Here is a 23842-nt window from a genome sequence, read left to right as displayed (position 1 = left end):
CCCCTCCCTTCACGATAAATAAACATGTGTGTGTGTGTGTGTGTGTGTGTGTACGCACATTTTGAAAAGGACAGATGGTCCCAGCACAACGAAGGCGGGAAGATAAAAGGAGACAGCAGTTCTTATGATCAGAGCAACACTTTTATTATCCCTTTAGTGACCTCCCCCCCCCCCCAGTCTTCTAAGCTTATGGAAGCCCCTCCTGCCTTCCATAAGAACCTTCCAAAAAACAAAAGGAGAGAATACAGGGGAAGGGGAACGGGAGAAATGCTTTTATTGGAAGAGCAGTGTGGACATGAGAAGAAAGGAACAAAGCAAGGGAGGGGGATCCAAGGGGCCAGCACCTTTCTCGGCACCCCCTCCAGGGGGCTGCTCAGAGATGGGCTGGCAGGCCCAGGCCCAGGCCCGAACAAGGCCTGGCAATCCCTTGGGAGAGGGCGCCTGGTGAGGAGGGAGGCAGGAGGCCTGGGGTTCCCACGGAGAGAATGCAAGAAGCCACCTGGTCTCATCGATCCATGCTGTCATCCGTAGGGCTGGAGAAACAGGTCTGTAACAGCTTTTCACAGAACTCCAGCTCCTCCTAGATCAGGGGAAGAGAGAAATCCTGAGCACAGGGGCAGACCTGCCTCCTGCAGATTCAGCAGCCGGAACAACCCTCTCTACTCCTGGCCACCACCTGCCCATACCAGTGGCCACTGAACTACTGCTCAGATCACGCACACTCCCCTCCTTAGGGGTTTCTGAGCTTTGGAAGAGAGAGGCTGGAGCCTTCCAAACTGGTCTGTCCTCGAATCAGCCCTGTGGTTCTCATATATCCACCCCAGGTAAAGGCGCTGGCCACCACGCCTGAGCATGAGTTCAATCTCTACTACCCATGTTGTGGAAGTTAAGAACTGACTCCCATTTACTAAGTACAGAATCTCTGTTTTGTGTGATGGAAAAACCCACAAATGGACAGTAGTATCAGGACATAATATCATGAATGTGATAAATCAATACAATTAATGTAATTAATATAAATATAATTATTGAATGAATACTGCAAATGAAATCAACGAATACCACAAATGTAATTAATATCATGAGTGTAATTAATGATATGAGTGTAATTAAAATAAATAAAAATTAAAAAAAACAAAAAAAAACCCACAAAAAACTGACTCCCACAAATTGTCCTGTACCTCCACGGCACACACATAATAAACAGATGAATGTAAACACTGTTTAAGCTGTATTTTTATGGGAGGTGTGAAGAGTGTTTTATGTCAGTATGTGTACACTCATGTGCGTGCATGTATGGGAAGAGTAGAGGTTCTCAGAAGCCATCTACCTTGTTTGTGTGCACATATGTGTGCAGGTTATGAGTGAATGTGTAGACACATGGGTGTGGACACCAGAGGTTAACAACAAGCATCTTTCTCACCTGCTCTCCATCTCTTTCTCTTTTCTTTTGGAGGCAAGATCTCACAGTGTAGCCCTGGGCTGGCCTGGAACTCACTCTGTACACCAAGTTGGCCTCAGACTCACAGAGATCAACCTCTTTCTGCCTCCCAAGTGCTAGGACTCAAAGTGTGTGCCACCTTTAATTTTTTTAAGATTTATTTATTTATTATATATACAGTGTTCTGCCTGCAGGCCAGAAGAGGGCACCAGATCTCATTGTAGATGGTTTTGAGTCATTATGTAGGTGCTGGAAATTGAACTCAGGACCTCTGGAAGAATAGCCAGTGCTCTTAACCACTGCACCATCTCTCCAGCCCACCATCCATATTTTTTGAGACACAGTTTCTCACTGAACCTAGAATTCACTGATTCTACTGGACTGGCTACACCCAAGCCCCAAGGAATCTTCTCTCTCTGGCTCCTGAGTGCTGGGATTGTGTGTACCTGGGATCTGAGCTCTGTTCCCTGCCTCAAAAACCTGTTCTTCTAGCAGTGTTTGTAGTGGTGAGCAACTGGGGACACCCCACACCTCCTTTAAGAGACAGCTACCAGCAGATGGTGGTGGCGCACGCCTTTAATCCCAGCACTTGGAGGCAGAGGCAGGTGGATCTCTGCAAGTTCGAGGCCAGCCTGGTCTACAAAGCAAGTTCCAGGACAGGCGCAAAGCTATAACAGAGAAACCCTGTCTTGAAAAAAAAAAAAAAGACAGCTACCTCAGGATTTCAAGTTTGAGAGCACTTTTGAGCTAACACAGTGAGAACCTACCTAAAAAATTAATAAATAAGAGGCAGTTAAATCATGAGGCCATGAAGCCATCCATACTCCTCACAACAGAACTGAAATGGAAGAGAGAACCTCCAACCCAGGAGTCAAAAGGAAACTCCCCTGCTGGGCACGGTGGTGCACGTCTCTCGTCTCTCATCCCAGCCCCAGGCCCGGAATGCTGGCCTCCTCCACCCACAGGGACCTGCCTGCCTCTGCCTCAGTGCTACCTTGTTTTTATTTCTGCCTTTATGTTTGAGAATTTTCCAAACTAATAATAGTAAATGTTGGTCTGTCCGCCTGGGGGTGGGCACCTCGACGGTGGGCCCTGGGGTCATTCTGCTCAGGGTCTCCTGGGAGATAAGTACAAATGTAGCATGTAGACCCCCCCACATTCTCCCGACACCAGGCCAGGCTGGGCTGCAGCTTCCTTCCGGTGCTCTGAGGTCCCAGTTCCCGGCATGAGATCAGGACGGGTGTCCTGCCTCTGGGTACCAACATCCCGTGCAAACACCAGGTGAGTCCACAGAGCAGAGATGCAGGGACATGGCCGGGGCACACCTGCTATGCCCAGCTTTGTCCGACGCGGCAGCTCCGAAGCAGTGGGACGTCACAAAAGGAATGTCGAGGCTGGCAAGGTGTCGCAGACGCACAATGCCCGCTGTCAGCCTGACAACCTGACTTTGGTCCCCAGGATCCCAACGTCAGAAAGTTGTCCTGTGACCTCCACACAAGCGCCACGGCACACACACATGAACACACACATGAAGGGAAAGAACGGACAGCTGAGGCTGGAGAGATGATGGCCCAGTGCTTAGGAGCACTTGACTTGTGCAGAGGACCTGGAATTTCAGCTCCAGGGGCTCCAATGCCTTCCACTGGCTTCCAAAGGTACCCCACAAACACATAAACAAGAACATATAAGTTAAAAAAATTTTTTTTTTTTTTTTGTTTTTAGAGACAGGGTTTCTCTGTATAGCCGTGGATGTCCTCCAACTTTCTTTGTAGTGCAGGCTGGCCTCAAACTTACAGAAATCTGCCTGCCTCTGCCTCCTGAGTGCTACGGATAAAGGCATGCGCCACCACTGCCTGACTGAGCTATCCATTCGTATCTACTTAATGTATTCGCCTACTGAATTAGATATTTCAGGATGTTCATCACTTCTGTGGTACATAATAACTAATCAGTTTATCCTTTTTAACAGTTTATAATAGTTCCCACTTCCCGACTGACACAGCATGCAGCCCACAGTGTCTGCTATGGGAGAAAACACGCAGTGAGAGGGCAGGGCAGGCCGCGCCCGGAGGCCCCAGGGCCGGCACAGGACCCCACACACACACACACACACACCCCCTCTACCTGGTACTCCTCATGCTTCTGCAGCAGCTGGCAGCGGTGGCGGAGCAGCTCCTCCAGGCCCAGCTCAGGCTCCCGGCATTCACGCACACCCTGGGGAAAGTCTGTCACAAGGCTACAGGAGGACATGGGAGCAGACCTTAGGACCCCATCTGCAACAAAGACCACAGCCCAGCTCCACCCCACCCCCATGCTCCTATGGGAGCCAAGGAATGCCATGGCCCTAGAGTGAGTGGGGTCTTGGCTCCCCATCTGTGAAACTGCTCTCCAGCTGCTACACATCATTGTGCTGAATATAAAGTTTAGACAGTGACTGCCATGATGTCTGTGCTGGCTCCATCATGGTCCAGGTGTGTCCAACCGTATGACACTGTGACATAATGTTGTCATCTACAAAGTTCATGCTGGAGAGTGGTACAATTGAGTTATTTTAAGAAATCCTACAATGTTTTCAGTACATTTACAATTCTATATTGGGCAGCATTCACAGAAGCCCTGGGGCACATGTGACCCAAGGTCTGCAGGTTGAAATAAGAACAGGGAGCTAGACAGACGGCTCATCGGTGAAAAGCACTGGCTGATCTTCCAGAGGTCCTGAGTTCAATTCCCAGCACCCACATGGTGGCTCCCAGCCACCTCTAGTGGGATCTGGTGCCCTCTTCTGGTCCAAAGGCGTACATGCAGATAGCACTCAGGCATACAATCTTAAAACAAGAAAAGGAAAATCCCACAACACTGATCCGTTCCCCCTGTGGGCACTGTAAGAAGGAAGTCTTCCTCCTCCCAAGCACTGTGAGGAAAAGCACTGTGTGGTCCCTGCTCCTCTCTGGCCTACACTCTTCATCTCCCTCACGAACAGTTCCAGTGTAGGATCCCAGCGTAGGAGCAGGCTGGTGGGGACCCCACCCGAGGCCCCCTCCTCTTGGGGCCCCAACACACCTGCACAGGGCTCCAAGCACGTGCTCATGGAAAGGGCTGTGTTCTGTCCTCACAAGGGCCACCAGCTGCTGCACCATCCCCATAGAGCAAAGGGTTCCTGGGGGAAGAGCTGTGGGAGTCAGGGCGCAGGCTCCGCACCACCCCACGGCCCCGACACGGCCCCTGCGGCGGCCACCTCACCTTTGTGTTCCGGGTGGCCCACCAGCAGGTTCTGCAGCAGGAATGCCGACTTGACCTTCAGCTTCTGCACTTGCTGCTGCATGGCCCGCATCAGCACAGAGAATCCATCCAGGCGGAGGAACTGCAGCAAGCCAGCCTCTTGCTCTCGGACCAGACCTGGAGGGAGGGGCAGAGCTCTGAGGTCCCAGTCTCCATGGCCTCCACCATCATTATCACCATGACCACCAACACCATCTCAGGTATTACAACTGTCAACACCACCCATCACTATCTGTTGTGGGATAATCTTCTTGTACACTGTGAAGAGGTGTCTTTGCCAAGGCTCCTTCTGAGCGATTTAATAAAGAGCTGAGTGGCCAAAAGCTAGGCAGGAGGCATGGGCGGGATTTCTGGGGAGAAGGAAGAGGAGGAGGAATCTAGGCATGCAGGAGAAGCAGGACACATGGAGGGCGCAGGATCGGCAGTACAGAGGTAAGGTAGAAAGTCACACGGCAAAACACAGGTTAACATAAATGGGTGAGTTAAAGTTGTAAGAGCCAGTGGGACAGGCTGAAGCCCAGGCCGAGCTTCATAATTAAAGTCTCTGTGCCGCTATTTGGGCGCTGGCTGGCGGGCAGAGAACGGCTCCTCACAGCTCTCGTCATCACTGCCGTCACCGTCAGCAGCAGCAGCACTAGCACTACTGTTACACTATTATATATCACCAGCATCATCACCATCACCAGCAACACAGCCATCGCTATTGCCATCACCATTACTAAAACCATCATCGACACCACCATCATCACTATGACCATCACCGCCATTTCCATAACAAAACCATCATCACCACTTCACCATTACTACAGCCATGAACAATACCATCACCACCATATCACTATGACCATCACAACCAGCATTACTAACATAACGACCACTAAACCATCAACCAGCACCACTACTACCATCGCTACGACCCTCACCACATCACAATCACTACCATTACTGCAGCATTCATGAGTACTGTAACCCTGCTCACTATCACACCATCACCACATCACAATAGTGACCATCACCATCACAGAGTTCACCTTCATAACCCACAGACTTTACCCTCTTAATTCGTATAACACGGTGTTTTTAGTGTTCGCTAAGCAACGATCACCATCGCTGAACTCCAGAACACGTACAGCATGCTGGTACCCCGCCCAGTCTCCCTCTCAGCCCCGGCCACGGGTCTACTTTCTCCCTATGGATCTGCCTATCCTGGACAGCTCACAGGAATGGACTCACACAATGTGGGCCCTTTGGGATCTGACTTTGTTCACTCAACCAAATGTCTTCAAGGTCCATCCATGTTATAAATTCTTCCTATATTTCTTCCTACAATAGAGCAATATTCTGTTGTAGGGGCACACCACGTTCTATACATTATTACTTTTTACTCTTCACAAGTACCCTACAGGTAGGTGCTCTTGGGTTCCCTTTTACCTATTGCTCATTCATTCATTCATTGCTTATTTTGGTCTTTTTCTGTTTGAGTACATGATACATATGTATATATGTGTGTTCTTGTGTGTACATGTGTACATGCATGTAGAGGCCAGAGGTCATGTCGGGTGCTGTCCAGAATCACTGCCCACCTTATTTTTTGAGACAAGGTTTCTCATTGAACCTGTAGCTTCCCCAGTTAGAGTAGGCTGGATGGCTAAGGAGTTCCAGAGACCAAGTGATCTGTGCCTCCCCAGCTCTGGGATTACAGCCACAAGCCTCCATGCTTGGCTTTTTACATGAATACTGGAGATCTGAACTTCGGTTCTCAAGCTAGCAAGCACTTTACCAACTGAATTGTTTCCCCAGGACTTATTTAGGTCTTAAGATAAGGTTTCGGGGGGCTGGAGAGATGGCTCAAAGGTTAAGAACACTGGCTGTTCTTCCAGAGGTCCTGAGTTCAATTCCCAGCAACCACATGGTGGTTCACAACCATCTATAATGAGATCTGGCGCCCTCTTCTGGCATAAAGGCATCCATGCAGGCAGGCAGAAAACTGTATATGTAATAAATAAATACATAAAAAGATAAGGCTTCGTACGTCTCAGTCTGGCCTCCACCTCACTCACATAGAGTAGACAATCTGAGCTCTTCTTAGTCTTACTGCCTCCATCTTCAAAGTGCAGGGACTGTAGGTATGCACCACCACACACTGCTTAAGTTCCCATTTTACAGACAGGCAAACCAAGGCCAAGAGAGCCAGGCTACGGAGCATGCATGATCTTTACTCTGAAGGCAATGAGGATTCTGTGAGGCCTCCAAGCAGGGCAAGAGCCAACCAGGGATGCGGCAGCAGCAAACCCAGCTCCTAGACAAGCTCCAAGCCTTTACTGCTCGGGCAGACAGGGGCCACTGCAAGGTCAAGGCCACCAGGTACCTGGCATGTGACAAATGTGACTAAGGAGCTGGGCTGTTCCTTTCAAGTTCACTGAAATACAAAGCCAACACCCAGAAAGGGTGTAAAATTTTCCATTAGACACAACTCTGTTGCTTCAATAAAACTATACGAAACCATTGGAAGTTCTACACCTAAACTGAGATGTACGGAGTATAAAATGCATACCAAGTACTTCTGAAGACTCGGCATGACAAAAAGACATAAAACATCTCGCTGGTGGTCCATAGCAGGGGCTGGGCAGATGGCTCAGTGGTTAGGAGCACCGGCCGTTCTCCCAGCCGACCCAGGTTCACTTCCCAACCCACAAGGTGGCTCACAAGCACCTGTAACTCCGATCCCAGGAGTTACAATCCCATTGTAAATCCAATGTCCTCCCTCCTCCTCCTCAGGAGTCAGTCACCAGGCATACATACATGAAAAGCACCCATACACATAACATTACATACATATAAAAAAAATTAAGAAAGACTTAAAAATTGGTCTGTATCCACTGTGTGCTCCAATTATTATAGGTAATAGATAACTTTTTTTTTTAAAATATTTTAGTTGTATGTGTGTGCACATACGCATGTGACTACATGTGCCCACAGAGGCTAGAAGAGGGGGGTCAGATGCCCTGGAGCTGGGGTCACAGCCAGTGATAAGTGGCCGATCTGGATGCCAGGAACCAAACTCAGATCCTCTGCGAGAGCAGTATGCCACTTGCTGTTGTTTTAAACTGCTGAGCCACCCCTCTGCTTCTCTTTCCTTTCTCAAATAGTGACTCACTGTTGTGTAGGCTGGCCTTGAACTCATGATTCTCCTCCTAAATGCTGGGATTACAAGCATGTGTTACCATGCCTGAACTTGATAAATGCCAGGCCTGGGGCAGGCTCTGCAGTCAGCACCACCGGCGGCTGCTGTGGATATTGTTCTATATAAATAAAACAGTGATGGCCAGTTACCAGACAGGAAGTATAGGGACAAGGAAAGAGGAGAACTGGGGAAACAGGAAGAAGGAAGGAGAGACACTGCAGCCACCGCCAGGACAAGCAGCATGTAAAGATGCCGGTAAGCCACCAGCCACGTGGCAAGGTATAGATTTATAGAAATGGGTTAATTTAGCCGGGCGGTGGTGGCGCACGCCTTTAATCCCAGCACTCGGGAGGCAGAGGCAGGCGGATCTCTGTGAGTTCGAGGCCAGCCTGGGCTACCAAGTGAGTTCCAGGAAAGGCGCAAAGCTACACAGAGAAACCCTGTCTCGAAAAACCAAAAAAAAAAAAAAAAAAAAAAAAAAAAAAAAAAGAAATGGGTTAATTTAAGATATAAGAACAGTTAACAAGAAGCCTGCCACGGCCATACAGTTTATAAGTATTATAAGCGTCTGAGTGATTATTTTATACGCAGATTGTGGGACTGCGGGGCTTGGGGAACCTGGAGAGAAGCCCTCCAGCAACAAATGGCGCCCAACGCTCGAGTTTCCACCTTAAACCTGAGAATATTTAATAACCAATTCTAAACAGAGCCAAAACCAGGTTCCTGCTTCATGTCTCATAAGGGCAGCTAGACACCGCAAAACTCAGGTTTGAACTACTGGCAGGTTCCTGGCGTGTGCATTTGACCAGCAGTATGGCGGAAATGAGGCGTCTGCCAGCAGCACATTAAGCTAAGTGGTAGATTTAGTCTTTACTAGTATTAAAAAAAAAAAAAAAAAAAAAAAAAAAAAAAAAAAAAAAAAAAGGTTTCTGGGCTACACGCTGCTTTGATAAAAGCTTAGACCCACTATTTCTGAGACTTGATGACTCACAGAACTGGTGGAAAATGCCATGTTGGTAAGCTAAAATGGGCGGAGCCAACAGCCACAGCGCCGTTTCAGTCTTAGAATGGTGCAGTTTAAAGCAATAGGCTCAAGGTAATATAAAAAATAAGCCACGTAAAGATGGCTACCACACATAGAATCTGGATTATGTTCTCTTTGATATTCGTAACTGAAGAAAAACATTTGATTGCAAAAGCTGTTGAGTTATGCCAAAATGTATATTTTAAAGGTACCTTGACTTCAAAATTTGGATATAAGGATATGTTGCTTTGGAAAAGAGGTTCTGCTTTTGTTTCCACAGAAAGCCAGAGGCTGTGGATTTGTTCCAGATTAAGATACATCAGTTTTGACCAGCCAAGACCCCCTGAAAGGTCTCCGATGACACCATGGCCCAGATGATCCAACATCCAGAGCGGTTTCAAGGCAACTGGTTCACACAATACAGCCTCACGGACTACCCCATAGGCCTAAAATTTTCTTTGCTTCCCCATAAGATACAGCGCCCCCCTCCAGCAGGAAGTAGTAAGAGAAGCTATGCCCAAATTCCCAAATATACCAAGCTGGCTTTAGAGGTGGAATTGGCTCACTCCCCCTCTAAACCCAGACACATTGCTTAAAAAAAAATGGTTAAGAGATTCTTGTGTCCCAAATCAGAAGAGCACTCTGGTGTGGGACAGAGAAAAAACAATATTTTTATTTAAAACAGGTTGATTATAAATGTGATCTCTTTCTAAAAAAGAAAAGGGGATATGATATAGATATATAGGCGGATATAGAGATGATAAGATAAAAGGGTAGATTAATGAACCTACTTTTAAAGAACAACTTGTTTAAAATGTTTTACATTGGTATAGATTTTAGTTTATGTTTAAAATGTTTTACATTGGTATAAATTTTAGTTTATTGATACAAACTTGAAGTTAATTTTGTTATACTGTACTTATATATATATATATTTCTATTCTTGTTTGAGGTATTATGTTTAACTCATTTAAAACTGTAATGGATAATTAAAAATAGATTAATAATTAGTCATCTATGATAATCATATTTGTAGCCATGTTAGTTAAGTCTTCTAGGTATGCATAGATATATTTCAGATAGATAGGTAATCTTCAAACACTTCATAGACCTAGAGAATATGGCATTTAAATAACTTAGAATTCTGTTGACGTGAGACACAATTGCTCCTGGCTGCACCAATTTGTTCCCAAGAGAATGTTGGGCTTCTAAGGCATTTCCATTTGGAAGTTTGTCTTCTTGGCACAAAATGGCCTACTGGACAAAGAACTGCCCTTGCCTTGACGGCTAACAGTATGATTGCAATGGTGTCCTTTCTGGACAAGCGGGACACAAGGAAAGCGACCACTGTACTCTGCCAAGACAGGGTAAGATGGTCTTTCCTGCTTCTAAAAATGGTCTGTCAGATACTCTAGGCCTGTAGCCAATTTGAATGCACCAACAATGCTGAGAAACATTAAAGAAGATGTCCTATCTATCTTATTTTTGTGAGTTTAAGGTTTTATATCTAACTTATCTTTTATCATAACTGAGGAAATTACAACTATCGAGTCTTCAACCACATCAAAGACCTCCAGCCATGGGGAGTAGCACTTGCAAGTACACGCACGCACGCACGCACGCACACATACTAATAAAATGCAATAAGAAACTTTTAAACTGAACATAGTGAGGAGGGGCTGCAGAGATGGCCCAGTGGTTAGGAGCACCGGCTGCTCTCCCAGGAGACCTGAGTTTAATAACCAGCGCCCATATGGTAGTTCACAGCCATCTGTAACTCCAGTCCCAGGCGACCCAACTCTTCTAACCTCCTCTGGCACCAGGCACACAAAGTGGTAGACATTCATGCAGACAACACACCCATACATGTAAGATAAATAAACAAAAAATTTAAAATAATAAGAATAACCGAGTGGTGGTGGTGGTGGTGGTGGCGGCGGTGGCGGCGGCGGCGGCGGCGGCGGCAGCGGCAGCAGCGGCGGCACACGCCTTTAATCCCAGCACTTGGGAGGCAGAGGCAGGCAGATGTCTGTGAGTTCGAGGCCAGCCTGGTCTACAGAGTGAGTTCCAGACGGGCTCCAAAGCTACACAGAGAAACCCTGTCTCAAAAAACCAAAAAAAAGAAGAAAAAGAAAAAAGAAAAAAAAAGTTGCTGTTGTCATGGTGTCTCTTCACAGCACTAAAAACCCTGAGACAGTGGCATTCTGGAAAAGTCAAACTATGGAGCAGGGGTGTGATGTCCAGGCAGGGCAGGGAGGTTCTAGGCAGTATGGTTCCATAATGATGGCTATGTGTCACTAGATGTCTGTCCAAACACAGAGCGCACAACCCTGTGTGAACCCAATATGAGCTACAGATCTAGACAACAACAATGTGGTCTATCAGACAGAGCAAACGTATCTCTCAGTTGGGGACCTGATAAGGAGAGGGCTGTGCAGGCACGGGACACGGGGTGATAGAAATCTCCCTACACCTCTGTGTTGCTGCAGACCTCAGACTGCTCTAAGGCTGGGTGCAGCTCAGTAATAGAGTACTTGCCTGGCTTGTATGTGTCCTGGCTCTGAAACCCACCAAAATGGGCATTTCGGTGTATGCCTATAGTTCCAGCTCCGAGAGACTGAGGCAGGAAGACCAGGAGGTCAAGGTCATCCTTGGCTACCTAGCCAGTTCAAGGCTATGCTAGGCCATGTGAAACCCTGTCTTAAAAACAAAACAGACAGAGGCTGGTGAGATGGCTTAGCTGGTTAAGAGTGTTTGCTGCTCTGCCAGTTCAGCTCTCAGAGTCTTCAGCAGGCACTTGCTTCCCAAGCAGCTGTGATTACAGCTCCAGGGGATCTGATACCCTCTTCTAGACTCTGGGTACACATACACACATACAGGAAGATGGCTGCAAGTCTGAGGCCTGCCCGGGCTATATAGGGAGTGATCCACTGGGTTTCAGTGAGACTGTCTGGAAAAACAATGGCTCCCAAGACGGCTCAGCAGATTAAGGCACTGGCCATCAAGCCCAGTGAGCTGAGTTCAGAGGAGAACCAGCTCCCCAGGTTGTCTTTAGATCACCACACTTGCACTATGGCACACGTGCCACATACAAATGTCAGGGGAAAAAATCTTAAAAATCCCAAAGCAGAGCCAGATGTGATAGCACACACTTGTAATCCCAGTATCTGGGAGGTGGAGGCAGGAGGATCACACGGCCACCCTTGGCTACAGCAAATTGGAGGTCAGCCTGGGATACACAAGAGAGGACCAGCCTAGTGAGAGGGCTCGGAGGGTAAAGCACCTGCTGCACTAACAGGCTGGTCTCGGCTTAATCCTCTGGTCCCTCAGGAAGGTGAATAAGAGAACTGGGGGGCTGGAGATGGTGCAGTGGTTAAGAACTCTGACTGCTCTTCCAGAGGACCAGGGTTCAATTCCGAGCACTCACAACTGTCTGGAACTACAGTTCAATAGACCTGATTGACACCCTTACACAGGCAAAACACCAATGCGCATAAAAAAAATAAATTAAAAAAAAAAAGGATTGACTCCACAGTTGTCCTCAGGCCACCACATGAGTGCAATGGCACTCAGTGCCCCCTCTCCCAGAAATACTGGTGGGTTTTTTTTTTTTTTTTTTTTTTTTTTGCTTTGTTTTTGATAAGCAGCAGGCAAGAGGATCTCTGAGTTCAAGGCCAGCCCGGTCTACAGAGCAAGAGGTCCACAGAGAAACCCCACTGGGGGGAGCAGCAGCGGAGATCAACCCAACAGAGGTGCATGTCTATCTCCTTGCCCTTCCCTGCCCTTCCCCCACCCCAGGCCCTCACACGCCTGACTCCAAGTGACCCATCTCCGAGTGTTTCTGAAACCCTTTCTCTGTGGAGACAAAGAACCACTTACAAAAGCGACGTGACAAGGCAGCAGAGTCTGTGCCCTCACAAGAGAGGGGCAGGAATGCAGTAACGTCCCTGCCTCGGGCAGTAGGAGCCCACGTGACCAAGCCCTACCGGTTCCTAGCACAGGGCCCTCGAGAGCAGCCACACATCACCACTATAAAGCCACCCAGTGCAGGGCAGACGCCACTCGACTGTGCACTTAAAAGTGGTTACGTGAGCTCTACTTCAGAGTGAAGTGGCAGTGTCCATGGCAGCTCCCCCCTTTCATCTGGAGAACCCACCACGCTCTGAGGCCACTCAAGCCACCTGAGGCTTCTTGCCGCAGCCCGTAAATGCTTTGCTCAGCAGCAGGCCACCTTGGAGACAGATAGCCAACAGCAGAGGCCGTATGTGGGCTCAAAGACAGTATCATCGCCATAGGCCACTGCCCTGCTGACCAGGGCCTCACAAAGCAAGAACTGCTTCAGGCGGCTGCTCTTGAGCCGTGACCCACAGAAATGGGGAAAGATGACAGTCACTACTGTGTGAAGAGAGAGAGCCAAGGCAGCCCACGATGTGCTGGGCAGAACCATCCAGTTGGTCAGTTACCAGGTACATGCGAATGAGCAGAGAAAGAGAGGCTTCTGCATGCGTGTCTGCATATTACATGCACACACACAAAACACCAGACACCATACATCATACATAACCCACACCACATACCCACACCAAACACACCACACGGATTCTCTCCTCTCTCCCCCTCTCTCTCTCACCACAGAAACGCACACCATGCACAAGAAAGCAGCCAGGTGTCTGGGACACTGCACTGTGAGCAATGTAACTTTTTACAGACTTCTTTGTTGTTTGTTTTCTTTTCCTTTTCTTTTCTCCTCTACCCTCCTCACCTCCCTCTGCCCTTCTCCCCCAGGATCTCATATAGCCCAGGCTATCTTTGGACTCACTATATACCTAAGGATGACCTTGAATTCCTACTCCTCCTGACTCCACCTCTCCACCTCCCAAATGCTGAGGTGAATGCACATGCATCCACAGCTGGTTTAGGTGGCACTGGGGATCACGCCCAGGGTTGCCTGTGTGCCAGGGATGTGCCCTGCCACCTGAGCTACATCCCCAGCTGTTTCTTAGCCTTGACCCTTCAAAGCGCAGCCCAAGCTAACCGCAAACTTGCAGGCATCCTCCTATCGGCTCCCAAACGTTGATGACAAACGTGTGCCAACATCCTCAGCACCCTGGATTTTAACACTACAGAATGTCTTCACTGGGGGGGGGGGTGCTTAAGACACATTCTTTTTTGCTGTTGTTGTTTGGTTGGTTGGTTTTTGGCTTTTCGAGACAGGGTTTCTCTGTGTAGGTTTGGAGCCTGTCCTGGATCTCGATCTGTAGACCAGGCTGGCCTCAAACTCGGATCCCCTGGCTCTGTGTCCCGAGTACTGGGATTAAAGGCGTGTGCCACCCCGGCGTGGCTTTAAGACATATTCTTACTGTAGATAGACCCCAGGCTGTCCTGGAACTCATAAAAATCCTCCTGCCTCAGCCTCCCATTTACCAGAATAATAGGTGTGAGTCACCACATTTACCTTATTTATTGTTTTTCTGAAAAGGAGGATGGGACTAGACATGCTGGAGAGATGGCCCAGTGGTTAAGAGCACTTACTACTCTTCCAGAGGACCCAAGTTTGGTTCCCAGCACCCCATCAGATAGCTCCCAAATACTTATAACTCCAGACCCAGGGAATCCAATGCTTCTGGCCCCAGTGGGCAGCTACACTCAAGTGAATACTCCTACACACAGAAACATGCACACACAGAACTAAAAATAATTTAAAAAATAGGAGTCGGGTGGGGATAGAGTTGGTGGTGGTGGTGGTGGTGATGGTGGCTACGCAGTGCACACCTTTGATCCCAGCACTTGGGAGGCAGAATTAGGTGGATCCCTGAGTTCGAGGCCAGCCTGGTCTACAGAGTGAGATCCAGGACAGCCAGAGCTACACAGAGAAACTGTCTCGAAAAATAAAAAAACAAACAAAAAGAAAAAAAAAAAAGAAAAGAAAAAGAAAGAAAGATAGGGGCTGAAAAGATGGCTCAGCAGCTAAGAGCATTTATTGTTCTTGCAAAGAAGACCTAGGTTCAGTTCCCAGTACCCACACGGCAGCTCAAAACCACCTGTAATTTGAGTTCGAGAAGATACAATACCCTTTTCTGGCCTCCCCAGGCACTGTACACATGTAGTGCACACATATACATGCAGGCAAAACACTCATGCACGTAAGAAAATACAAGTAATAAGTCTTGAAATAAGTAGATAACACTTATTAGAAGAAAGCTTTGCAAGTCCCTCCCCATCCAGCTCTAGGTCTGGCTGTAGCAGATTGGGACACAAAGGCCTGTCCTTCCCCTCGGGCTGGGCTATCCTGTGTCTATCTCTCCCTGCCCTGATCTGGGCATGACTTTCGTAAGGCTGCCCTGCTCCAGACCTCCTCCCTAGAATCAAATGCTTCCTCCCCGCTGAAGGCCTGTCCTACCCAAGTCTCCCTTGTTCTTCCCACTGGCCTCTGTGCCCGGCAGCATCTGCCCTTCTGCTGGGAGCGAGCCACATGGAGACCAGAGCCCAAGATGCAGGAGAGGTTAGAGGCCCCTCTCACATCCTCTGTCTCTCTCTCTGTTTCCCCGGCTCGCTCTCCTCCTCTCCACAATGGAGCTTTGTAACCCTCTTTGGTATCAAACTCATGGCAATCCTCCTGCATCCTGGGATTACATACAAGTGTAGGCCGCTAGGCCTGGCTTTACACATCGCATTTCAGAGTCAGACTGGGGATGTTGGTAGTTGGTGGTAGGATGCTTCCCCAGCATTCATGAAGCCCTGGGTTCATTAGCCAAGCATGGTGGTGCGTGCCTATAATCCCAGAGCCCTAGAAAGATAAGGCAGGGAAGGAGAAATTAAACGTCATTTTCTGGTACAGAGAGAGTTCAAGGCCAACGTGGTATACATGAGATCCTGTCTCAAAAAACGGAAAAGAACCAGGTGTTGTGGCGCACGCCTTTAGTCCCAGCACCTGGGAGCAGAGGCAGGAGAACCTCTGAGTTCAATGCTAGCTAGTTCCAGGACAGCCAGGGCTACACAGAGAAAACACGTCTTGGGAAAAAAAAGAAGAAAAGAAACAGTCGACCTTGTAGGAATAAACAAGGAGTCCCCGTATGTCCTCACAAGCCCACTCCCAGACACATACCCCAAGAAAGGGAACAGGTCAAGAGACAAGACTTGCAACCCCTGCTCACAGCAGCAGAACAGCCAAGAGGCTGAGACAACCCAGACTCCCCCTGGCAGATGGACAGATAAACAAAATGTGCTCTGTCGATGCGCTGGAATGTCATTCAGCCATAAAAAGGAATGAAGTACTGACGCATGCCACAACAAGGATGAACACTAGGCTCAGTGAAAGACTCCAGAAGCAAAAGGCCATACGGGGCACCCAGTTCTGTTTACAGGAAATGTCATGGACAGGCAAACCCTCAGACACACTGAACTTCGGGCATATGGGGGGACCACTGCATGCCTGCAGAGTCCGGCTGTAGGTGATAAATGTTATGAAGTTGAAGGGGGTGCACAGCCTTGTGAATACACTAAAAAATACTACATTGTGCACTCTAAAAGGATGGATTTAGCTGGGCCTGGAGGCATAGACTATAATCCAAGCAACTTGGAATATGGAGGCAGGAGGATGGCAAGCTCGAGGCTTGTTTGGACTGTAAAGTGAGTTCAAGGCCAACCTTGAAAAACTTAGCAAGCTCCTGCCTCAAAACCAAAAGGTGCCAGGCGGCGGTGGCGCATGCCTTTAATCCCAGCACTCGGGAGGCAGAGCCAGGCGGATCTCTGTGAGTTTGAGGCCAGCCTGGTCTACCAAGTGAGTTCCAGGAAAGGCGCAAAGCTACACAGAGAAACCCTGTCTCGAAAAACAAAACAAAACAAAACAAACAAACAAAAAAAAACCAAAAGGTGAAGAGAGCTGGGGACATCCTTCAGAGTACTTGTCTACCATATACAAAGCCCTGGGTTTGACGCCCAGAACCCATCAACTAACCATGGGGGTTCTCGTCTGCAATCTCAGCCCTGCAGAGGTGGTAACAGGGGACTCTGAAGCAAGGCCCCACCCCTCCCTAAGAAACTCCAGTCCACGGTTGCTGGGGGAGAGGGAGGGGGAGGGGGAACCACCTTCCTTGGTGCTGTGCTCACTGGTAAGTTGCCTTGGCTTAGGCAAATAAGCACCCACTGGAGCTCATGAGAACACCCCTAATTAAATGCAGTAGGTCGCAAAAAGCAACAGAGACGTCAAAGCAGGAGGGGACTTGTGGGCAGATAAATTTCTGTGAGTTCAAGGCCAGCCTGGTCTATATGGCGAGTTCCAGGCCAGCCAAAGCTACATAGTGATACTATCTCAAAAAGTATATATATATTATATACACATATATGTGTGTATATATATATACATACATATATATATATATATATATATATATATATATATATATATATATTACAAACAAACTAGGGCTTGTGACACAGCTCGGCAGGTACAGGTATTTGCCACCAACCTGACAACCTGAATTCAACTCCTGAAGACCACATGGTGGAAGGAGCCCCATACACTAAATACATCAATTATAAAAACAAAACAAAGCCCAGCACTAAACAAGTGCCCCACAATACTGGTTTTCTTTCTCTTCCCAAGCTGGCACCCACATCTAAGCTAGACGCCTCTGTCCGGCTTTGGTTCCCTGCTTCACAGGCTGTGGAGAGGGTAGAGGTACTCACTGAGGGACTCTACCCTGGCTGGAGAAGCGCTGGCTGGGATAACTGGGGAATGCTCCTGTGTCTCCAGCCGGTGGAGGCCACAAACACAGCTCAGTATCCTGCAGCATGCGGGATGCTCTGATACGTGTGAGGTGCTCTAGCTGGACCACAAGGTCAGTGACCACTGCTGCCCAGGTGTTGTTGGTCTCTGGCTCTGACTTCACTACTCTGGCACCTCACAGTCCCAACAAAAACGGAATCAATGAATAAAGGGAGCAGCCAACCCTTCATGCCCTGTGGACCCAGCAAGCCCCAGGCCCTCCCCAGCAGTCCTGGACACTCACAGGAGATGGCGAAGAGGGCCTTGACGCGTACCGTGTCGCAGGAGTCCCGGTCGAGCAGTCGAAGCAGCTTGCGCAGGGCGCCCAGGCCCAACACCTGCTCCTGGATGGCGGCTACATTCTGACTGCAGGTGCCGATGAGCTGGGCTGCCCTCCAGCGAAGCCCTGCAGGCCCTGCCTCTAGGTATCGGCCCACCAGCAGGTGCATGCCCGACAGCTGGCAGAAATCTAGACAGGAGGGGAGAAAACCGTCAAAGCCCCCAGTTCACAGGCTGACCTCTCATGCCTCAGAACGGGACTGTATTTAGAAACAGTATGAGAGGACGGGCTGATTGATGAGCGTGGGGACTCGCTCAGGAATGATGAAAAATTCTGGAAGTGAAACAGGTCTAGGGCTAAGGCTGTAGCTCAGTTGGTAGAGTGCTTGCCTACCACTTGTGAAGCCCTGGGTTTGAGTCTCAGCACCTCAGAAAACAGGCTTAGTGGTACACTCAGCACTCAGGAGGCAGTAAGATCACAAGTTCTAGGTCATCCTCAGCTACACAGGAAGGTTAAGGCCAGTCTGCATACATAAGACTGTCACAAGCTGGTCAGTAGTGGTGCAGTCCTTTAATCCCAGCACTCAGGGGGGCAGAGGATGGCAGATCTCTGTGAGTTATGTGAGTTCAAAGCCAGCCTGGTCTACAGAGTTAGTTCCAGGACAGCCAGAGCTACACAGAAAAACCCTATCTCAAAAAACCAGGTCACAAAACAGATGGGGAGAACTGGGGGTACATGCCTATAATCCTCTGAGAAAGGAGGATCAAAAGTTCTGTGTGGGCTACAAAGCGAGTTCAAGGCCAGCCTGGCAACTTTGTGAGAGCCTGTCTCAAAATGAAGGAGGGCTAGCAATACAGCTCACTAGCAGTGTGCTGGCCTGGCATGCCTGGGTCCTGAAGTCCATCTCTACCTCACACACAAAAGCGTTCTGAAACCTGGCAGGTGACAGCTGCACAGTATTGTGAATATTCTGAGAGATGCCCTGCATGCTGGCACAGTCCTGTAATTTCCAGCACTTACAAGGCAGAAACGAGAGGGCTGCTACAAGTTCAAGGTCAGCTAGGATGTTATAGAAAGACTGTCTCAGCCGGGCGTTGGTGGCGCACGCCTTTAATCCCAGCACTCGAGCAGAGCCAGCGATCTCTGTGAGTTCGAGCCACCTGCTACCAAGTAGCTCAGAAAGGCGCAAAGCTACACAGAGAAATGTCGAAAAAAAAAAAAAAAAAAAAAAAAAAAAAAAGACTGTCTAAAAAAAAAATCAGTCAAATAACACTAAATGAATGCTACAGAATTATATACACTTGAAATGGTTACTTCTGTTTTGTGACTTTTTTACATTTACTTATTTATTGGGGGGGCGGGGCATGCACATGTCATGGCACAATTTTGGAGGTCAGAAGAAAACCTCTGGGAGTGGTTTCTCTCCTTTCATCGCGTGAGCTCCAGGAGCTGAACTCAGGGCACTTGGAACACACTCCTGCGGTCCCAGCACTGGGGTGGGAGAGGAAGGAAAGTCAGGAGCTCAAAGCCAACCCCACTTACACAGCAAGCTTGAGGGGAGCCTGGACTGCCCGAGAATCTGTCTCAAGAGTAATAACAAAAAGAATGTGGGGCTTGAAAACGGCTCAGTGGTTAAGAACACTTGCTGTTTGTGCTTGCCGAAGACAACACCCACAAATAGGTGGATCACGGCGTCTGTAACTCTAACTCCAGGGGATCTGAAGCCCTCTTCTAGTCTTCCAGGGCACCACATACGTATGTGATACACATACAATAAAAATACATAGCACATGCCTTTAATCCTAACCCTCGGGAGGCAGAGGCAGGTTTGAAGTCAGCCTGGTCTACAAAGCGAGTTTCAGGACAGCCAGGGCTACACAGAGAAACCCTGTCTCAAAAAATCCAAAAAAAATAAGAATAAGTAAGTATATGTATTTTTTTAAAAAAAAAGCATGTGGCCTTCGACCTACAGAATGCACCTTGACCCTGGCTGTCCAACGCCATTTCCCACCCTAGATCCACATGTCCCACTCTTCCTTGACAGGACTCCAGTCTGTTCCGACCAGGCTAGCACAGTCCCACCTCAGGACCACTACTCTAATGCTTTTTCCAAACCACGGATAATCCCAAGACACGCCCTCGCTCGGGTCTCTGACCAACGCTGTACCTCAAGGTGACCTCACCTTACCGCTCCACCCCAAATCCCTCCTTCTCATCCTCTGGAGAGCGGCAGTAGATGGCCGTCAGATTAGGGGGCAAATGCCCAGTCTCAGGACAAACCTGCCACCACAGTGACTTGGTGGGGTGCAAGAAGGGCCTTGCTCCTGTGGTGACAGCAGGGAGAGGCTGGGAGGAGCTGGTGGCGATCCAGGAGAGAAGGGACGAGGGCGGAGCCATACAGCATGGGGGATACCTGCCGCATTGTCCATGTTCTCGCACAGGTCTGCCAGCAGCTCCAGTGCCCCTTCACGCTCCTGCTGGTCAGTGGCCAGCTCAGCTTCACCAGCAGTTGGGGGTGCGGGCTGGGACAGCACCCGGAGGCAGCTCTTCATCTGCTCCACCTCCTCTCGCTGGCCCCGGAAGGCAGCCGACATGGCTTCCTGCAGCCACTGGCGTCTCTAGGGAAGAAGGAAGGAGGGTGGGGAGAAAAGCAGGAGTCTCAGCCATCTCCTAGGTAGTGACATTAATCTAACACTGGGAAAGCACAGTGGCCTCATTCTGTAGTTCAGTCTGGCTTCCAACTCACAGCAGTCCTCCTGCCTCGGCCTCCCAACGGGCAGGATTAAAAGCATGTGCCATCACCACCACCACCACTGGCAGGGATACAGCTTTCCTCACAAATTCTTTTCTAGTACTAAGGACTCAGCCCTGAAACAGGTTAGAGGAAAAGAAGCGGGGAGTGCCTTTCAGGGGTGTTGGTGGTGAACAGAGAGGCAGAGGAAAATAAACAGGACATGTAGTGTGAGACATGATATGACAACGTGACAAGCGCTGTGGAGTAGGAATAAGAGAGTGGAGGACGGGGGAGTGGAGGACGGGGGAGTGGAGGGAGGCCTGCAGAACTAAATGGAGTCATCTTGGAGGGGCATGTGTAAGCAATCAAACAGGCCAGGGAGTAACCAGGTGGATCCTAGGAAGACTAGTCAAGGCAGAGGCAACCACCAGGAGGCCAAGGTTAACTGAAGCAAGGTTAAATAAGGGGGAAAAAAGTTGAGGAGAGAGAAACACTCCAGGAGAAGAGCAGGTTAGGCCTTCTAGAGAGTTGTTAAGGCCCAGAGTTTGCTCTGACTGAGGTGGGTGGAGCTACAAAAGGAGATCTCAGCAGAGAGGTAGAGACACGGACTGAGAAGTGTAAGAACAGAGACAAGAAGGCTTAGGAGCAGACTGAGTGGTCCATGCCAGAGAAGAGTGATGGAGCTGATCGTGGTGGCGTACACCTGTAATCCAGCCCTGGGGAGGTCGGGGACAGCCTCGACCCCGCCATGTGAGAGAGGGCCCAGGCTGTGCAAAGAGAACCAGCTGAATGCTACAGTCTGGGGTGAGGGAGATCGGCAGGATGAAGCCGGGTTCTGTCCTGACAACTGGCAGCTGGGGAGGGGCCCATGAGATGCACTTGTTTCCCACAAGAGGTCAGGTTGGAGGATTGCTACACAACCAGGTAAAACACTGAGTAGGTGCCCTCCCGGTTGGGGGAGAGGTCTTTGCATCTTTACTGACACTCTGAGCTAGACAGTTCTGTATCGTGACACATTGTCCTGAGAACTACATGAGCTTGAACAGCATTTCTAGCCTGTACTCTCTCTCCTCCATGTTGTGACCCAGCCAGGCCTCCGCCTTTAATCCCACCCAGCACAGGGAAGGCAGAGGCCAGCAGATCTCTGTGAGGCCAGCCAGGTCTATAAGCAAGTTCTTGGACAGCTAGGGCTCTTACACAGAGAAACCCTGTATCCAAAAAACAAAAAAAAAAAAGGCTCTACCCATTGCTAATTGTCCTCTGGAAAATTAAAAAAACAATAGAAAGCCTGGAGACTGAGGAGAAATCAACAAAGGACACAAACAAGGACAAGTGTGTACAGAGGAGAATAGAAGACTACACTGTCCCAAAGGGGAGCTTCAAGGGGCTGAAATGACCAGCACACACCTGCAATCCCGGGACTCTGGAGGAGGAGGAGGAGGCAGGAAGATCAGGAGGGCAAGGTCATTTTGGCTAGCCTGATCTGTGTGTGCCCTCAATCTTGAAAAAGGAAAGAGAAGAGGGGAAAGAGGCTGTAAGGCTTTGTAATCATCCTCCCAGGTAAATTTGGGCAGGCTATCTCATTGTGCTGTGCCTGTTTCCTCCTTGGGCTGTAACTGTTCAATGACACAATGTATACAGATCATTCTATAACTTCATTGAATTACTACACTGCTTCCATGTATAGTCACTGTCAGCTAAAAAATTACATGTAAAATTCCTATCAACCTCCAAGACAAAACTCTGTCAGGTTTCACTATGGCTATTCCAGATGCACTGATTTAAAAAAAAAGAAAAGAAAAGAAAGAAAAAAATCTGAGGCATAGAGGGAGAAAAAAATCTGAGGCACAGAGAGGATGTGACTTGTCCAACCAAGGTCACTGGCTGGCTACAGGCAACACTCGACTGAACGGTGTGTTGAGTACAGCCCAGTCTACGCTGGAAAGTCAGGACAACTGCCTTATGAAACATTGTCTTTACTATTATTATCACCATCAATTCGAAAACGAATGAAAACATGAGGATTGGAAAGATTAAATAATACACCCAAGGTCACACTTGCGGGGGACAAGGCTGAATCCGGGTCTGCCTCATTCCAGAGAAGGCTAGTTTTGTTTTTTTGTTTGTTTTTTTTTTCATTTCTCTTTTCCCTCATCACGAGACTATTCTGCCTCCCAGAATAGGGCTGTGATCAGACACTCCACAGCTGACCTTCAGTCTACCACGACGCCACTCCCGCTCAGCACCCAGAGAGACAACAGCTTCTAGCTCATTTAAGCCCCTCTCCCCCAAGACACCTACACCCCCAGGCCCCCCTCACCACAGCTCCCGGGGTCCTCACACCTCACCTCTTCGCTCATGGGTTCTGGCGGGGGGTCTGGCTCCTGGGAGCCCGCGGTGATAGCCATCTGCAGCAGGCCCTGGAGATTCCGGGGAGGCCGGGGGTTGCCTGAGCCCCCCGCCGAGGAGCCGCTGCCCCCCGACGAGCAACCCTGGGAGGCGGGAGGCAGCGCGAGGGGCAGGCGACTGCCCCCTGCACCTTTGTCGGCCATGGGCCTTGTATGGAGGGAGAATGTGATGGAGGGAGACGACGGTCACCGCTGGGGCGGCTCTGGCATCCGACGGGTCGGCTCCTGAGGGTCTGCTGGGAAGGCGGCGTTTGGGGGGTGTTAGGGGCCCCTCGTGACCCCGAGCCATTCTGCCGGCGCCCACCTTCATCCTGGCCCCCTCTCCTTCCTTCATACCCACGGGACCCTTCCTCAAATCCAGATGCCCCTCCTTCCTCCCTAGCAACAGGCCCCACCCACTCTCCCTGGCAACGAGCACCCCCCCACCCCCCACCCCCAGGCTCCCCATCTTTTGCTTCCCCGTCTCTTAGCAACCCCACCGCCCCGCCTCCATGGCAACAAGCCTTCTCTCAGTCTCCTTAGCAACAAGTCCCCTCCCTTGCCTTTGAAGAGGGGCGACCCAGCGGGGCTGATCGCACCTTCCCGGGTCTAGAGCTGCCACCACGCCTAGAGACAGCCTCGCCTGCACCTGACGCCGGTGGGCGCCGCCATCTTCACCGGAAATACGCACGGTCTCAGTCGGAAGTGCCTCCCGCCAGGCTGTTTTGCCCGGTTCTAAGCCGCCC

General features: G+C 49.4%; 1 protein-coding gene across 3 annotated transcripts; it reads right to left on the bottom strand.

Annotated features, from left to right (window-relative positions):
- Positions 1-250: 250 nt before the first annotated feature.
- Positions 251-23842, bottom strand: Hspbp1 (HSPA (Hsp70) binding protein 1). Of its 3 annotated transcripts, none has more exons than XM_037202141.1 (8): positions 23660-23842; positions 23058-23350; positions 20389-20593; positions 17940-18164; positions 4682-4837; positions 4502-4598; positions 3566-3677; positions 251-580 (listed from the first exon to the last, which is right to left on the bottom strand). In XM_037202141.1, the coding sequence occupies exons 2-8, from the start codon at positions 23259-23261 to the stop codon at positions 506-508; spliced, it is 1074 nt and encodes a 357-aa protein (XP_037058036.1). In that variant the 5' UTR covers positions 23262-23350; positions 23660-23842; the 3' UTR covers positions 251-505. The 3 variants fall into 3 exon arrangements, with proteins under 3 accessions (XP_037058036.1, XP_028718152.1, XP_028718151.1); XM_028862319.2 differs by having other exon boundaries at positions 23058-23353; positions 23696-23842; XM_028862318.2 differs by having other exon boundaries at positions 23696-23842.

The sequence above is a fragment of the Peromyscus leucopus genome, chromosome 1, assembly GCF_004664715.2.
Source record: "Peromyscus leucopus breed LL Stock chromosome 1, UCI_PerLeu_2.1, whole genome shotgun sequence".
In the NCBI taxonomy this organism is placed as follows: Eukaryota; Metazoa; Chordata; class Mammalia; order Rodentia; family Cricetidae; genus Peromyscus; species Peromyscus leucopus.
Note: the sequence above shows the minus strand (reverse complement) of the source record. Positions and strands in the feature narration are given on the sequence as shown.

What these genes read in the sequence shown, in the direction of transcription:
- Hspbp1 (XM_037202141.1), bottom strand. Translation starts at nt 23,261, where the DNA reads ATGGCCGACAAAGGTGCAGGGGGCAGTCGCCTGCCCCTCGCGCTGCCT. An exon ending in CAGAACCCATGAGCGAAGAG is followed by an intron (nt 20,594 to 23,057) that starts GTGAGGTGTGAG and finishes CTTCTTCCCTAG; the next exon opens with AGACGCCAGTGGCTGCAGGA. An exon ending in AGAAGCATGAGGAGTACCAG is followed by an intron (nt 581 to 3,565) that starts GTAGAGGGGGTG and finishes CCCCTGATCTAG; the next exon opens with GAGGAGCTGGAGTTCTGTGA.